A 17,510-nucleotide genomic window follows, 5' to 3' on the forward strand; every position below is an offset into this window, starting at 1 on the left:
AATTTAGTCCCTTCTGCCTTGCCTACTTCTGTCTGTCTGTGAGCCGTGGGCATGTGTGAGGTTTTCTCAGCCCACCCAGTTTTATTGCTTACTCTTATGCCCCCGCTGCTCCCTTACCTGCCTCCCAGATGAAAACTCCACTGGCCAGTTTGGCTTGGCTGTGGGGAGGGCTGGAACCTGCCTGCCTCAGCAGGAGGAGGGCTTTTGGGAGGAGTGAGGTGGCGATTAGAAAAAGGGCACCCATCCACCTGGGGGGAGTGGGGATGAGGACAAGACAGACAAAGGGAGCCAAGTGTGATGCTGCTAAAACTAATTTTAAAATAAAAATTAAGAGCTGTGGAGGCCCTGGAGCCAGCAGACTGAGCCAGCCATGCCACCATGGTGGTCGCTAAGGACCCCCATGAGGACAGTACCTCCACCGAGAATGCAGACGAGTCCAACCACAACCCTCAGTTTGACCTATAGTTTCTCTTCCTGAGCAAGAAATTAAAACACTGGAAGACGAAGAAGAGCTTTTCAAAATGTGGGCAAAGCTGTTCTGATTCTCTTCAGAGAATGATCTCCCAGAATGGAAGGAATGAGGCACCGGTGATGTCAAGCTTCTGGAGCAGAAGGAAAAGGGACCATCCGCCTCCTCATGAGGGGGGACAAGGCCTTGAAATTATTTGCCAACCACTCTATCATGCCGACTGGAGCTGAAGCCAAGCGCAGGCAATGACCATGCATGGCTCTGGTACACCCTGCCACCTTTGCTGACGGGTGCCCCAAGCTGGAGCAGCTGGCCATCTGCTTCCCCAATGCTGAAAATGCACAGAAATTCAAGACAAAGTTTGAAGAATGTAGGAAAGAGACTGAAGAGAGAGAAAAGAAAGGAAAACTGGGCAAAAATGGCAATGCTGAGGAAGTGGCTGCAAAAGCTGGAAGCTCTTTTGGTGGAAGATAACAGGAGTCCGAAGACGAGACCAAGGAGAAAGCTGAGGAGAAGCAATAAGTGCTCTGCCTTTTTTTTTCCTATTCCTTTTTCATTTTTTAAAATATTTGCCCTGCCCCTTCTTTTTGGTTTGTTTTTATTCTGTTGTTTTTACAACGGACTTTTAGAACTGAATTCCAATAACAACAAAAAACTCACCTACTTCCAGTTATTCTTGCCTTGTTCTCTTTGCTGAGTATATTTAATTTGTCCCAATGGTCTAGGTCACCATGGGCTCTGGTTGTCCGTTCTCAGTGAGGGGCCTGCGAAGGAATCTGAGCAGAGGACGAGGGGTAAGGTGGTTTGGACAAGTTCGAGGGGGTAAGGACTGAGGTAGAAGCTGAACTCGCAGGTCACTAGATGCCCTGGTTTAGAAAAGGTAAAGCAGATACTCTTGTCATTAGCTCCTCCCAGTTACAGCCCAACACAGTCAGAGAATTATTTAATACAATTACACACTTTGGGCGCAGATGTTTCCAACCACAAGAGTGGCAAGCACATCTCCCAGCACCAGTCTTCCCTCTGCAGCATCAGCCCAGATCGGACTTTTCCATGGCTCCTGTCCTGTGGGTCCAGATCAAGCCTGGCACAGCCGACAGCATCCCGGCATGTCTGCCTGGCCCTCGGCGCTTCCTGTCTGGTTACAGCTTGAGTTCACTGGGCATTGGCTCCCCTCTCAGGCCAGCCAGCAAGTTGTTGGCCGCCAACAAGGACATGGTGTTTCGGGTTCCGTGGGTGGCACTGCCAATGTGGGGCAGGATCACTGGGAAGGAGAGGGAGACGGAGTTAAGAGGGTGGTTCAAGAGCCTTACAGCGGGCCCTTCTCTCAGGGTCAGGCCTGCCAGTAAGACGAATAAAGAGCGGCCTCATATTCCTTGATTTGCCTTCCCTCCTGTCACTCAGCACTCCACTCCCCTGAGGCGGGGGGTCAGAGTGAGAATAACCGGAATCCAAGTTCCGGATGCCCAGATGCAAGGGTGATGAGGGGTGTGTCTCCTAAACGTAAGAACACCGGCCTGAGGGGTCTTGGAGCTGATCGAGAACCCAGCCCTTCCATTACCAGATAGTGAGCGATGCCTACTTAACTGCTCATCCAGACCCTGCGCCCTGAAAGTGATGCCACGGGGCTTCTGATCTACAGAAATGACGACGAGGTGAAACCCTGGACAGCACAGCAGAGCACGTTCCCACAGAGCGCCTTTGGCAGTAGTTCTCACAGTGAGCGCTGAGCTGAACGCCCAGGCCTGGGGGATGGGGACCGTTTTCCGGGCTGTGGGCACAATGCTCCTTTCTGGCTGGCGGGGGGGTAGGACGAGTAAAGCTTCCAGGGCTACAGTAATGGCAGCATTCATTGTGGGGAAGGCAGCTAAGGACCTTCTCTCTGGTTTCCATGCCAGAATATGAACCAAGGCGGGACTGGCCAGACACCCCAAGACCCTTACCGCTCACGGTTACAGTGGAAACAACCCACCCGAGAGAATTTAATATAAAGTACTGTTACCGAGGTAGGACGTGAACAGGAGGCTAAAAAGAGGGCACTGAGGCAGTAGTTCTCAAAGCGTGGCCCCAGGCCCAGCAGCATTGGCGAGGAGCATGCTAGACCCGTTGAAGCAGAAACCCTTGGGGCCCAGCCCCTGTTTGATTGCTCCCCCAGGTGACTGAGGAACCTAACAGCTTGAGGTTCCCTCAGGCATCACAGAGACGGAGCCGGAAGCATCTGCCTCCCCAGTACTAGGGGGACGGAGGGGAAGGGTGGGGTTAACAGAAAACTGCAGGAAGGGCCCCTGAGGAGCTGCAACTCGGACCCCTACCTCTGTGGCCCGGGCACTGGCTGGCTGTGGTTTGTCTGAGGGGGGCACTACGTTGGGAAAACTGCAAACCAGATGCCCCGGCCACTACAGGAGGAACGGCTGCTGCTAGCGAAGACGGGCAGCTGCAGGCCACTCAGCCGGGAGGGCAGGAGGGAGCCAGGGCCTGCTTTCCAGCCTGCCAGGCTGCCTGCAGCGTCCACACTGCACCAAGGGCTTAAACCCTGGCCCAGGTTACAGGTACTGGTATTGTACTTGTGACTTCTCACACTTAAACTGGTAACAGCAATTCATAGCAATGGGTTTTACCCATGACTGGCTATGGATAAAAGACACCCAGTTAAATCCACTCATCCCTACCTCCATTCCTTTAGGGACACAGGTGAGCACGCTCAGGAGGCCCCTCCCCTCTGTTGTTAGGGACCAGGGCCACTCCTGGCATAATTTATGGTCCCTGGGCGTGTCCCTTTGTGTTCACACAGCACAGGCAGCTCACACACAGCACCTCCAGACCCTCTAGCTACTATGGTCCTGCGAGGCAGTGGTGACTGCACCGAAGACACAGTTCTTACCACAGTTCTTCAGGGTCAGCAGAGGGTGGCTCGTAGGCAGTGGTTCCGGGGTTGTTACATCCAGTCCAGCAGCTGCAATCTGGCCACTGGCCAAGGCCTGGTACAGGTCGTCCTGGTTCACCACGTCCCCCCTGGAACACAGTGGTGATGTGGGTGCCCCAGTCCCTGCACCGAGGCTGCCTTTACGGCAGAACCACCTGTGGAATGAATTTCCCCACCGACCTGGCACCTGCGCTGCCTTCTGAAGCAGGAAGTCTTACATCCTTACTTACAGTATGTCTGTATAGTAGGAATACAGGCCTTGCCATCAGAGAACCCCGCTCCGCCACTTTCTAGCTGTGCGACCTTGGGCAAGTGTCTCAAATTCTCTGTCTCCAGTTCCTCCTCCGTAATAAGGGGAGCCTAACCCCAGGAGTGCTGGAGGCTACCGCTCACTGACATCACTGCTGCATGAACAGGGCACGCCCAGGTGTTCTGATCTGGGTGCTCCCCCGACCACCCACTGTGCTCTGCCATCAGACACCTGACTAACCAAGGGCAGAGTCGGGATCCACCTAAGCACACCCATCCCAGTGAGCAACCTTCCTTCCTGCCACTCAACCACCAAGTGAAGAACTAATATGCCATTTTGTGCACTAAGTAACACTTGTGCAATAATAACAGCAGCCAGCACAGTCCTGGGTCCATGTGGGGGCTCAGCAAGTGGAAGCCATGAGACTCAGCCATCAGCGTGAGCCCTGTGTTCACTTCACCTCCAGATCACCACCTCTGTAGCTAAACATTAGCCCTGGGGGGTGACCTCATCCAACCCCTTCCCTCACCTTTGTTTGCTTCCAAACTGATTTAAGCAGGTTCAAAAGGCACCAGCTAGGAAGGGTGTGGAGAGGCAGAGAGGGAAGGTCTGCCCCTATTACATGCCCAGTGGCCTGAAGGCACCTGGGGACATTTTGAGGAACCAAGACCACTTGAGTTTTGGGTCTGTGTCCCCAGAAGCATGAAGTTTCAAGATGGCACTGACTCACACAGACCCAGGCTCAGTGCAATGGGAGGTCGGCCTCCGAAGGCTGTTAAATCTCAAGTCCAACCCTCTGTGGTTCAGAGGAACAGGGTACTTGGGAACTCGATACCATGATGTCTTCACTCCCTAAACCAATGCTACGATGTGCCTGGCCCTGAGCCAGGCAGCGGCACTGCTGGGAACCAGCCAGGCCCTGCTCTCGTGGACCTTCCTCCTGGCCTGGGTACTTACTTGTGGCCTTTAGTGTATTTCTGAGTTGGCTGCTTGGTTTATGGAGCGTGGCAAGCTCAGTCTGAGGTCTCCTCAACAACCCTCGGGGGAGAAAAGCCTCAGCTCACAGCAGCAGGGAGCCCCTCTCTGGGCCTGCCCGTGACCCAGCGTGTCGGTGCCCGGGTACCTGCTGATGTTGACCAGCACGGCTGTTTTCTTCATCAGCCGGAAGAAGTCCTTGTTGCAGAGGCCCTTGGTTGCAGGCGTTAAGGAGCAGGTCACAATGATGAAATCGGCCTCAGCAGCCAGCTGGGCGGTGGGCACTGGGGAGGGCACAGCTCCATCAGAGGCGAGTCCCAGTTACGGAGAGCGAGACGGTAGGAGGCCAGGTCCCCCCCCCCCGCCCCCCAACCCCCGATGATGGAAACTCCCAAGATGCTTCCTGAAGGCCTTGCCGCTACCTGCACGACTCCTAACTGTACAGTCAACAGCCACTCGTGGGACCCGGGGGTCTTACACCATTCATCCAACTCCCTGGTCTAACAGACGGGGACGCTGAGGTCAGAGAGGGGCAGAGGCTTGTCCAAGGTCACCCAGTGGGATCTGGGCCACTTGGGCTTTCACTGACTGCAGGGTCCTCTGTGCCACGGGGTGAGGAATGGCTGAGGTTCAGTCTGCTCTCTGCGCCCCATGCTGTGCACCCCGCCGGGCTGGATCCGCCCGGACACGGCCTGGGTGGGGGCCAGTAATGCTCAGCCGTGTGAGGAGACTGAGTGAAAGCTCCCAGCAGCTCCTTCCCGCTGCCATCGCCCCTGCTGCTCTGCCCATCCCATGTGCAATGGAGACCAGGCACTCTGAGGACAGACCTGGAGCGCTCTCCTGGCCCTGAGAGAGCTCACTGCTGGTCTGGGCAAGTCTCTGTGCTCCCTGAGTGGGCTTCATCCAGAGGCAGGTAGATCAGATGACCCCTGAGGGACTGCAGGCCCTGGACACACCTGGAGGGCCTGTGTTCGCCTGCCAAAGCTGCCGTTACAGAAACAGGGGAACCCTCTCACCGAGCACAGACGGGCTCCTGTGCAAACCAATGCTTGACTCACCAAATTCTGCCTGGAATTCTGCTGCTTCCTGAGGCTTGGGCTGGCGCCCTGAGTACAGAAATCTCTGGACACCAAATGGCTTCAGCCGCCGAGCAATGGCCTGGCCTGAGACAAGGAGTCAGAGTCATGGCTTGGCCCCAACCCCCCTGAGGGCAGGGGCAGCACCCAGCAGCTCCAGGGACAGGGAGCCCGTGGGGACAGGGGCAGAGCCTTTCATTAGCACAGTCCCCACGTTAACTGGTCCTGCCTCGGCGTCACCAGCCCCAGCCAGCCCACACTGCCCTGAGGGGTCTGACAGCCCGTCAGATCTGGAGACAGCACCACAGCTCCTCTGTGACAGGCTGTCCTCACATGGTGTCCGGCCACCTGACGTCCATCTGTTAGCCTTCCCTGGGGAGTGGACCTGGCACCCCTTCCATCCTTCTGGGCCCTCTGCTTCTGTGAATGAGGCCCCAGACCTCAGTTGGCGTTTTGGTGGCACTGCCACTGCCAGCCTGCCCCAAGCTAGCAGGCCTTTCACAGATGCTGCTCCTGAGACAGTTGGATGTTCAGACTCAGCATGTGCCCCAAAGCTGGTGGGTCCCTCCAAGCCACTGCAGCGTAAGAGGCAGGGCTGCCAGCAGGCCAGTTCATCCACACTCTCCCTCTCTCATCTCTGTACCAAGTTGGATGCCAGAGAACCACTGGCAGCTGCCTGGCTAAACTTAAGCCTTCCTGCCAGGCTTCTCCAAATGGGGCCAATGGCAGAAAAACAGCTCTGCCCACGGGACCCGCTGGTGCCCGCGGTAAGGCTTTATGAGCCAGAACTCAGGCCTTGGGGAGCACGGGCTCCCCCACAGAAAAACTCCTACGGCCCTGACCCAGCCAGCCTCTCTCATCTGTTCTGTACGCAGCTGCAGTCATGAGGAGCCCTGGCCCCGACACCCTGCTCCTATCACCGAGCAAGTCCTTAAGGAAGTCCTGTGTTTCTTTTTAGTTTGTTTTTGCCTGTGTTTTATGAAGCTGTGTCTTCTCATCAGAGATAGCCTCACTGCGTGCAAAGTGCAAGAATGCCACGCAGTGAGGGCAACCCTTTCCCAAGAAGGGCTGTCAGCATCCAGACCCCTGGTGCTGGAGACTCAAACTAAACCCTGTGAGCCGGGGTGGGCCAGGGGGTAGGGAGGGCCTCACCTATGCGCCCCAGCCCGATGATGCCCACGGTGCTCTTCGTGAGGCCGTAGCCACACATCCATAGGGGCTTCCACGCGGTCCAGCCACCACTGCGGGAGGGAGACGGCGAGAGTGAGAGGCCCTGGCCTCGGGTGAAGGCAAGGGCCACTGCAAACTCACAGACCCAGCAGCCCTGGGCAGGGGCTGTGCTCCCAGCCACAGGCCCTGCCCGCCAGGCCAAAGGACTGAGAGTGGCATGAGCCGTACCCACAGCCACTCAGCCCTGTGGACAAGCAGCAGGAATGACTCTTCCGAGGCTGGAAGGGGCCTGAGAAGTTCTCATCCAATTTAGCAGATGGAGAAACTAAGACCAGAAAGGGTGACCTGCCTGAGGTCACCCAGCCAGGGCAGAGTTGGGAGCAACAGGTTGCAAACTCAAAATCTGGGACTCCAAAAACAGTATTCTCAGCACCCCGGGAACCAATCACACATAAAACCACAGGCCCACCCCACTGCCCTGGGTGGACGGGTACTGTGCCTGTCTTGGGTCATCTCCATTGTAGACATGGACTCCCTAGACAGAAGGGCAAGTGGCATTTTCAGCACTGGGCCTAATCAGCCCCGGTGCTGTCCAGCTCTGCCCCATCACATCCCTGCCTGGAGCCACGCTCCCCGTCCATTCTCCGAGGGCCTGCATCTGCTCAGGCCGGTCCCTGCACCTGGCTGCCTTCCCCACTCGGGATATACAGACTCAAACCCCTGATCTGAAACCCTCAGGCCAGATTTCAGAATTTCCCAGGTTTCAGCAAGGTAGCCTGGTGCATACGCTATACTTTACGTGCCCACCTCAGCGGGCAGCACACTGTGGCAAGCACCCTGTCTATCTGCAGCAAAACATGCACGTTCACACTGACTAGGAGGAACTGAAGCCACGAGCAGCCTCCTGTTAGTTCCAGTCAAACTTTGCTGCCAAAAGACTTATGAGACAACCTTCAGTTTTCAGAGCTTTTGCATTTCTGACTGTGAATGAGGAGTGGCAGACCTGCTCTGCACACTCTAGAAGACGCCCACCTGCTGCTTCCTCCAGGAAGTCTTCCCTGATCCACACTCCTCCCCTCACCTCCCCACCTCCCTTATCCTCTTCTCTCACAATTTTCCTTCAGGCCCTGTTTATTTCAGCTCTGGCTTGTACTTTAGTACTTTGGGTTAGTCTACCCCCTTCTTCACTAGATGGGGCACATCTGGGGACAGGGATCACATCTGGGCCAGGGTGTCCCTGGGTGCTCAGGAGCCAGCTACTGAGCAGATCCAACTTTCCCACCAGGTGACCCAGGTGTCCACTCACTTCTTCACTTCCTCAATGGCCTCCGGCAGCCGGCGACTGGTGGTGAGCAGCAGGGAGACAGCGAGTTCTGCGGTGGCATCTGTCAGGACATCTGGGGTGTAGCCCACACGGATCCCACTACAAATCAAACATCTGGTGGTAACACCGGCCTCCAGCACCCTCGCCAGTTCCTATGCTGCTGCTCTGTTCCCTCTTGGCGCTGCCTGTCGGGGAGCTCAGAGCTGCAAATGAGCATGCAGGAACGGTCATCATCCCGTTATTCCATTTTAATCATCTCCCTCTGTGGGAAGGATATGAAGATGGGAGGTCAGGGCCAAAGTCTGGGCAAGTAACTACTTAACCTTTCTGAATTTCCTCATCTAAACAGAGAAATAACAACACTTAATCTTTCTACATCAAGGGGTTATTGTGGGGGTCAAAAAAGACAACGGGGAGAACCAAGATGGCGGCATAGGTTAACGCCGGAGTTTGCTGCTTTGATCAACTACTTCAAAAGTGAAACCAAAAAACAGAAGGGACAGCACCCAGAACCACAGGAACGCTGGCTGAGTGGAAGTCCTACAACTAGGAGGAAAGAGAAACGCATACGGACACTCAGAGGAGGCGCAGTGCTGAAGTCAAATTCTGAGGTGCGGAGCGGGCTGGCGGCGGAGGGCGCGGTTGGCGTTTTCAATCGGGAGGGAGTCGCAGACTCTGAGCTCCAGATCCGGGCGAGTCTTTAGGGACCCAGACTCAAACGGGAGAAGCGGGACTGTCTGGCTTCGGTCAGAGCGAGTGCAGCTTTCTCTCTGAGCTTTGCAGCGGGTGCTGGGACTCAGAGAGGCAGAGCCCCTGGGGACAGGACTGAGAGCCGCCATAACTGCTCTCTCTGGCCCACCCTGTTGATCCTGTGTGACCCGCCCCGCCCAAGCCCTGCACACAGGCATTTGCCGGATAGCCTCAGGCAAACGCCAGATTAGCACCTCCCTAGAGGACAGAAGTTCTCTCACTGCTGACACAGCTGATTCTCATAGCCACTTGGCCTGGAGGTCAAACCCTCCCTGGAATTAGCTACAACAATCAAGATTTAACTATAAGACTTCGAACAAAGACCACTAGGGGGTGCACCAAGGAAGCATAACAAAATGCGGAGACAAAGAAACAGGACAAAATTGTCAATGGAAGATATAGAGTTCAGAACCACACTTTTAAGGTCTCTCAAGAACTGTTTAGAAGCCGCCGATAAACTTAATGAGATCTACAAGAAAACTAATAAGACCCTCGATCTTATATTGGGGAACCAACTAGAAATTAAGCATACACGGACTGAAATAACGAATATTATACAGACTCCCGACAGCAGACCAGAGGAGCGCAAGAATCAAGTCAATGATTTGAAATGCGAGGAAGCAAAAAACACCCAACCGGAAAAGCAAAATGAAAAAAGAATCCAAAAATGCGAGGATAGTGTAAGGAGCCTCTGGGACAGCTTCAAGCGTACCAACATCAGAATTATAGGGGTGCCAGAAGATGAGAGAGAGCAAGATATTGAAAACCTATTTGAAGAAATAATGACAGAAAACTTCCCCCACCTGGTGAAAGAAATGGACTTACAGGTCCAAGAAGCGCGGAGAACCCCAAACAAAAGGAATCCAAAGAGGACCACACCAAGACACATCATAATTAAAATGCCAAGAGCAAAAGATAAAGAGAGAATCTTAAAAACAGCAAGAGAAAGAAACTCAGTTACCTACAAGGGAGTACCCATACGACTGTCAGCTGATTTCTCAACAGAAACTTTGCAGGCCAGAAGGGAGTGGCAAGAAATATTCAAAGTGATGAATACCAAGAACCTACAACCAAGATTACTTTATCCAGCAAAGCTATCATTCAGAATTGAAGGTCAGATAAAGAGCTTCACAGATAAGGAAAAGCTAAAGGAGTTCATCACCACCAAACCAGGATTATATGAAATGCTGAAAGGTATCCTTTAAGAAGAGGAAGAGGAAGATAAAGGTAAAGATACAAATTATGAACAACAAATATGCATCTATCAACAAGTGAATCTAAGAATCAAGTGAATAAATAATCTGATGAACAGAATGAACTGGTGATTATAATAGAATCAGGGACATAGAAAGGGCATGGACTGACTATTCCTGCGGGGGAAAGGGGTGTGGGAGATGCGGGAAGAGACTGGACAAAAATCGTGCACCTATGGATGAGGACAGTGGGTGGGGAGTGAGGGCGGAGGGTGGGGCGGGAACTGGGAGGAGGGGAGTTATGGGGGGAAAAAAAAGAGGAACAAATGTAATAATCTGAACAATAAAGATTTAATTAAAAAAAAAAAAAAAAAAAAAAAAGACAACGGATGTAAAAGGGTGTACTTGGTCAGATATTTACCCCCTGTTTCTAACTCCCTGGCTTATTTTAACTGGCCTGTGCTCATAGACAGACTTCATCATCAGCCACCTCAGTCTCACTCAGTGGTTAGAAATACGAAATAAAAACAAACACACAGCTCCTCTTCCTCCCTGTCTGGTAGTCACCCTTCACCTCCCAGGCCCCTTGCAGAACCCAGGCTGCACTTACCGCTTCTTGATTTCATCCAAAGCCAAGTGGTCGACGCCCACAGACATTGTGCTGATGACTTTGAGATTGGCTCCTATTGGGCAGAAAAGCATCGTTTTTATCTTTCCTCAGGATTCAAACCCTCCTGCACATTCCGGATGGGTCCAGAGGGGCAGGGCCTTGCTGGAGGTCATAAAGCAAGGCTGTGGCAGGGCTGGACGAGGGCCGGGCCTTGGAATGCTCCCCACACCCTGCTGCCTCCGCACAGGACCTGCCTTCCTGGGTCTCCCTCCAGGATTCACAGGCCGGAGAGGAGCAACGCGTGTGCCTGAGGTCGGCTGCACACAACCGCTCCCTCTGGCCAACGACTGCAGCCACATCCTCAGAGCCCAGAGGCCACTGCACACCTGCTGGGGGAACCTGCAGCAGCAGCTGACGGGCCGAGAGCCTGGGGCCCTCCCAGCCCTGCCCAGGGCACACACCTGCGGCGTCCAGCAGCGTTCTGTCCACCTGCTCCGTGAGGAGGCAAAGCAGGCCGTGTGCCCCGGCCACGCCTCGCTCCAGCTCCTTCCTGGGGATGGGCTCATCTGAATCCCACTGCTCCACCTCACAGCTGAGGGCGAAGGAGAGACCACTCAGAAGCAGGGGGACCCCGCAGATACTCCCGGGCTCCCAAAGCCCCCCCCCCCCCCCCGCCACATCTGCAGCCCCGTCTCAGAGTAGGAAACAGTGCCTTCTGCTTGCTCTGGCCTCAGACTGCCTGAAGCCGGCTGAAGGATTCGGGGTCATGTATGGGCGACTTCAGAACCGTCCTGAGCGGGTGGCTGAAGGGTGAGGGGCTTCACAGAGCAGGGAGGGCTGACTAGAGCCTAACCGGAAAGTAGAAAGTCATGGGGCCCGGCTGGAGTGGCTCAGCGGCTGAGCATTCATCTATGAACCAGGAGGTCACAGTTCAGCTCCTGTCAGGACACATGCCCACTTTGCAGGCTTGAAACCCAGTAAGGGGCGTGCAGGAGGCAGATGATCAATGATGCTCTCTCATCACTGATGTTTCTCTCTCTCTCTCCCTTCCTCTCTGAAGTCAAGAAAGACACATTTAAAAAGAAAAAGTCATAGTGACAGCTCTCAGCTCAACACGGGAAGAGGTTTTCACCCTCAGAGGAGGCCTCACAGGTCGTGAGCTCCCTGGCCCCAGGTGGTCAGTGTTGGCAAGGCCAGTGTGTGGGGGGAGGGGGCTGGGGGGGGGGGGGAGAGGGGGAGGTTCCTGCATCAAATGGGATTGGATTCCATGTCCAGGTACATGTCCTGTCCTGTGAGTCCAGGATATGGGAAGCCCTTACTTGGACTTTGTCCAGAAGGACACGGCCAAAGCAATGCAGCATGGATGGTGCACTTACGGGTTCTGGGCATGTTCCCAGGGTGCTGCCCAGCCCCTCAGCCCTGGCCATTTAATTCACTGCAGCCAACCTGCATGGGGCATCTACATGTGCCGGACACAGGACGGCCGCTGGCACCTCCTTTCCACGGGCATGGCGTGGTGCTGCAGCACACGAGCCACGGCCACCACTGCTGTGGCTTCTGCCTTTCCCTCCTCCTCAATGCCGGGCACATCACGGTGAGCCTCAGCAAAGCTTCTGCTGCACTGAACAAACATGAACAAATCTCATTCCCCCGGGCACGGGTTTCTGAGGCGGGGCTCCCCCATCTCCTGCTTGGGGTAGGCAGTGCAGACCTGTATCATGCAGTGTTCCGACTGCAGCCAGAGCGAGCTGAGTTCAAATCCCAGCCCTGCCACATGCAGAGCTGTGTGACTTTGGGCAAGGTACTTAACCTCTCCCAGTCTCAGTTTTCTCATCTGTAAAATGGGAATCACAACCTCGAAGTGTTACAAGGATTAAAAGAGTTTATGCACACGAAGCGTTTGGCAAGGTTGGCATGCAGGGTTCAATTGAGGAAGTGTCACCAAAGGCCCTGCCAACTGCCCGAAGCACCGGATCAGTGACTGGGAGGTCCCTGACTTTGCCAAGCGACCTTGGAAGGTAAAGGATTAACAGCCTGGTCCTTGCATCATGCGCGAGGTTCCTGCTCCACGGCCCATCCCTGGGAACGGCTCCAGCCGCCCTCCCCTCACCCACTGCAGGTGCGGGAGGTGCAGTCCAGGCGCCACCCCTACGGCCTGGAGAAAGCTGGGCCCCGGGAACTTTCCCTAAGCCTCCCCCAAACTCCAAGACCGTCCCGGCCGCGCGCAGGTGGGAAAGTCCGGTTCTCGGGGCCCCTAGGACCGCCCGGTTCTCCCCCCAAAATAAGGAGGGCCTCTGGAGGCCGCCCCCAGCCGCCCAGGCGCAGCCCCGGGCGCCCCCAAAGTAGCTCCTGGAGACTTGAGTCACCCAGCGTGCGGGGTGCCCGAGGCCGGGGGTGGGGGGGAGCCCGGGGCGTCGCAGCCCCTTCCGGCCCCGCGCCCGGGGAGGGGGGGGGCGGCCGAGAGCTGGGCGCGCGGGGCGGCTCTTACTCTGCGGCCCCGGCGAGCACTGCCCGGCCCTCGGGGGGGATCCTGCGGGTGACGAACACCTTCATGAGTCGCGCTGGCCGCATCCAACCCGCTGCCGCTGGACACTGACCTGGACGCCGCCGGCCGGAAGCGGGACGCGGCGTGGGGGGCGTGGCCTCGGGTGGGAGGGGCGGGGCCTCCGGTGGGCGGGGCGTGCGGGACTGGAACGGCGCGTTAGGCACTGACAGTGTGTCTGTGTCGGGGGCACCACGTGTGCGCCCCGCGCAGCTGTGGGTGTGTGATCGAGCCCTCATGGAACGGGGGCTGGTTCCGGGTGATGCGGCCAGGCTGGTGCCTTGGCCCTTGGGCCCCCATGGCCTCCCTGTGACCACCCGCTGCCCCGGGGGCTCAGGGACTGACGGGGTGTCTGGAGGCTGAGCTGGGTAAAGGGACCCAGAGTCCTGTGTGAGTGTGTGGGGCTGTCTGCCAGGGCGCCTACGGCTGTCAGTGCGTCTGCTCCAGGAGTGGGGGATGCTGTCAGGCACCATCCCCATCCCCAGGGCCCCAGTGCCCTCACCGTCCTCGCTAGGTCGTTCCATCATGGTCACACGGCCTGGGCTCTGAGCCTGGCCTATTGTGTAAACACAGGAGGCTGGCCCAGGGCATTGAGTCCAGGAATGGCCTCTTTAATACTTGGTGCAATTCCTTATAGGAAGCCCACCTTTGTGGGGGGCGGGTAATTGGTCATAGGCCCCCCAGCTTGTCTGACACCTGCTGACTGGCAGGTCATGTATAGGACAAGGGTCAAGGTGATGGATGGGGCCTTGTGGGGTGATGGGCAGACCAAGAGTTTGCAGTCAAATGGAACTGGGTCTGAATCCCAGTCCATTTACACGTTGTGTGGTCCTGGTCAGTTCACATCATCTTCCTAAGCCTCAGTTTCTTCAGCTACAAAATGGGGTTATGAGCACTTACTTTTGCGAGATTGTAATTGTATTGTGATTATTAAACAAGCAACATTTGCATGGATCCTGGACTATGTAGGGTGTTCATCAAACACAGAAGCCATGGAGGAGAGAGGAAAGGAGGTCAGGCTCTGGGCTCAGACTGCCTGGACTGAAATCCCAGCTCTGCCATGTACCAGCACCAAGTCACTAACCGTCTGTGTGACTCAGTTTCCTCATCTGTAAAATGGGTAGTGCCTGCCTGTCTCAGGGCTTGTTGAGAGGATGAACTATGTACTAGGTGTACTGGTTAATGCGGATTTTTTTCAGTAGATGGAGTTACACATATGTTGATATATATGCGATTTGATACGTATGCTACTTTGTTGTATTGACAACAAACTTCAAAACTTCATACGTCAACTTTTCTGAAGGTGTTAACATCATAGATACTTTCACGCTTAAAAATGTCGAAATTCGTGCCAAAACAAAGAGCATTTGAGGGAAGTTTTAATTCATTATTTTAGTTTGAAGAAAAGTGCTGCTGAAAGTTATCATATACTTCGGGAAGCTTATGGTGAACATGCTCCATCTCAAGATACTTGTGAACGCTGGTTTACACGCTTTAAAAGTGGTGATTTCGATGTGAGAGACAAAGAACGTCCAGGTCAACCGAAAAAGTTTGAAGACCAACAATTACAAGCATTATTGGATGAAGATGCATGTCAAACTCAGAAACAACTTGCAGGAAGATTAAACATCTTCCAATTTCCAATTGTTTGCAAGCAATGGGAAAGATTTTAAAAGGAGGAAATGGGGCTGAAACTGGTTTGGCTCAGTGGATAGAGCGTCGGCCTGCGGACTGAGAGGTCCCGGGTTCGATTCCAGTCAAGGGCATGTACCTGGGTTGCGGGCACATCCCCAGTGGGAGATGTGCAGGAGGCAGCTGATTGATGTTCCTCTCTCATCGATGTTTCTAACTCTCTATCTCTCTCCCTTCCTCTCTGTAAAAAATCAATAAAATATATTAAAAATATATATATATATTTAAAAAAAAAAAAAAAGAAGGAAATGGGTGCCACATCAACTGAACGAAAGACAAATGAAAAACCGAAAAGTCATCAGTAAAATGTTGCTTCAACAGCACGAAAGGAAGTCTTGTTTGCATCAAATTGTGACTGGCGATGAAAAGTGGATTTATTTTGAGAATCCCAAAAGCACAAAATCATGGGTTGACCCAGGTCGACCATCAACATCAACTACAAGGCCAAATCGCTTTGGAAAGAAGCCAAAGCTCTGCATTTGGTGGGATCAGGAAGGTGTGGTGTATTGTGAGCTTCTAAAAGCAGGAGAAACTGTTAATACTGATCACTACCAACAACAAATAATCAATTTGAACCACACTTTGATCATAAAACCACCAGAATGGGCCGGTTAACCACTGGATAAAAATGCAAATTGACCCTTTACCGGTTAATAATGTGGATTTTGTAATCAAAGAAAACACAATAATTTCAAGAGAAACATCAGAAGTGCTTTATTCAATGAAATGTCTATCACTAGCTACACATTTCCCCCATTTTCAGGGAATTTGTGAATACCGTCCCAATAGAACTTTTCTTGTTTTGAGGCAGACCATTCAGAGACTCAATTTTCCACTTCTTCGTACGTTTTGAAGTGCTGCTCAGAAAGTGCGTGTGCCATCGATCAGAACAAGTGGTAATCTGAAGGAGCAAGGTCTGGTGAATGCAGCGGGTGGGTTAATACTTCCCAGGCAAGATCTTTTAACGTGTCTTTCCCTGGTTTTGAAGTGTGTGATGGTGCGTCATCATGAAGCAAAATTACTTTGCCGTGTCTTCTGGCCCATTCTGGTGGTTTCATGATCAAAGCATGGTTCAAATTGATTATTTGTTATCGGTAGCAATCAGTATTAACGGTTTCACCTGGTTTTAGAAGCTCATAGTACACCACACCTTCCTGATCCCACCAAATGCAGAGCTTTGGCTTCTTTCCAAAGCGATTTGGCCTTGTAGTTGATGTTGATGGTCGACCTGGGTCAACCCATGATTTTGTGCTTTTGGGATTCTCAAAATAAATCCACTTTTCATCGCCAGTCACAATTTGATGCAAACAAGACTTCCTTTCGTGCTGTTGAAGCAACATTTTACTGATGACTTTTCGGTTTTCCATTTGTCTTTCTTTCGTTCAGTTGATGTGGCACCCGTTTTCCTTCCTTTAAAATCTTTCCCATTGCTTGCAAACAATTGGAAATTGGAAGATGTTTAATCTTCCTGCAAGTTGTTTCTGAGTTTGACATGCATCTTCATCCAATAATGCTTGTAATTGTTGGTCTTCAAACTTTTTCGGTTGACCTGGACGTTCTTTGTCTCTCACATCGAAATCACCACTTTTAAAGCGTGTAAACCAGCGTTCACAAGTATCTTGAGATGGAGCATGTTCACCGTAAGCTTCCGGAAGTATACGATAACTTTCAGCAGCACTTTTCTTCAAACTAAAATAATGAATTAAAATTTCCCTCAATTGCTCTTTTTTTTTTAAAAATATATTTTATTGATTTTTTACAGAGAGGAAGGGAGAGGGACAGAGAGCCAGAAACATCGATGAGAGAGAAACATCGATTCAGCTGCCTCTTGCACACTCCCTACTAGGTATGTGCCCGCAACCAAGGTACATGCCCTTGACCGGAATCGAACCTGGGACCCTTGAGTCCGCAGGCCGACGCTCTATCCACTAAGCCAAACCGGCTAGAGCAAATGCTCTTTTTTTTGGCACGAAATTCAACATTTTTAAGCGTAAAAGTATCAATGATGTTAACACCTTCAGAAAATTTGACATGTGAAGTTTTGAAGGTTGTTGTCAATACAACAAAGTAGCATACGTATCAAATCGCATATATATCAACATATGTGTAGCTCCATCTACTGGGGAAAAAATCCGCATTATTAACTGGTACACCTAGCACAGTGGTTGCGACAGCATGTAACACACCTAGTGGGTGCTTAACAACTAGAAACACATCCCAACAAACCCACACGCTGGTGCCCAGGGCCGGGCATTGGCCAGAGATGCAGATTCTGAAGCCAATCCCAGGACAAGTAAGAGGGCCCAGGCCTGCCCCTCAGCTCCGTTGCCTTATCTCTGCCAGAGGCTGTGCATGTACTTGTACGGGCCTGGGAGCACCCAAAGGGCAGAAGTCCTGCCTGTGCTCTCTTCTCTGCTCATTTTATCTGAAACAGGGACAGGCACAGAGGTCACCTCTCAGCTTAGGGCCACACGGCAAGTCTCAAGAGGGAACAGAGCTGGCGCGCAGGCCTGGATCCCTGGCCAGTACACACCCT

The 17,510-nt window shown here is 53.2% G+C and overlaps 1 protein-coding gene and 1 pseudogene across 1 annotated transcript; one reads left to right on the forward strand and one right to left on the reverse strand.

Annotated features, from left to right (window-relative positions):
• Window positions 1-371: 371 nt before the first annotated feature.
• On the forward strand, window positions 372-1,644 carry LOC118667308 (annotated as a pseudogene).
• Window positions 1,401-13,383, reverse strand: GRHPR (glyoxylate and hydroxypyruvate reductase). The gene is made up of 9 exons (XM_036330361.1): window positions 13,229-13,383; window positions 11,202-11,332; window positions 10,741-10,813; window positions 8,170-8,286; window positions 6,846-6,934; window positions 5,676-5,780; window positions 4,766-4,901; window positions 3,351-3,481; window positions 1,401-1,733 (listed from the first exon to the last, which is right to left on the reverse strand). The coding sequence occupies exons 1-9, from the start codon at window positions 13,309-13,311 to the stop codon at window positions 1,612-1,614; spliced, it is 987 nt and encodes a 328-aa protein (XP_036186254.1). The 5' UTR covers window positions 13,312-13,383; the 3' UTR covers window positions 1,401-1,611.
• Between the last annotated feature and the right edge of the window lie 4,127 nt (window positions 13,384-17,510).

This window comes from Myotis myotis, unplaced genomic scaffold, assembly GCF_014108235.1.
Source record: "Myotis myotis isolate mMyoMyo1 unplaced genomic scaffold, mMyoMyo1.p scaffold_m19_p_12, whole genome shotgun sequence".
Lineage (NCBI taxonomy): Eukaryota > Metazoa > Chordata > Mammalia > Chiroptera > Vespertilionidae > Myotis > Myotis myotis.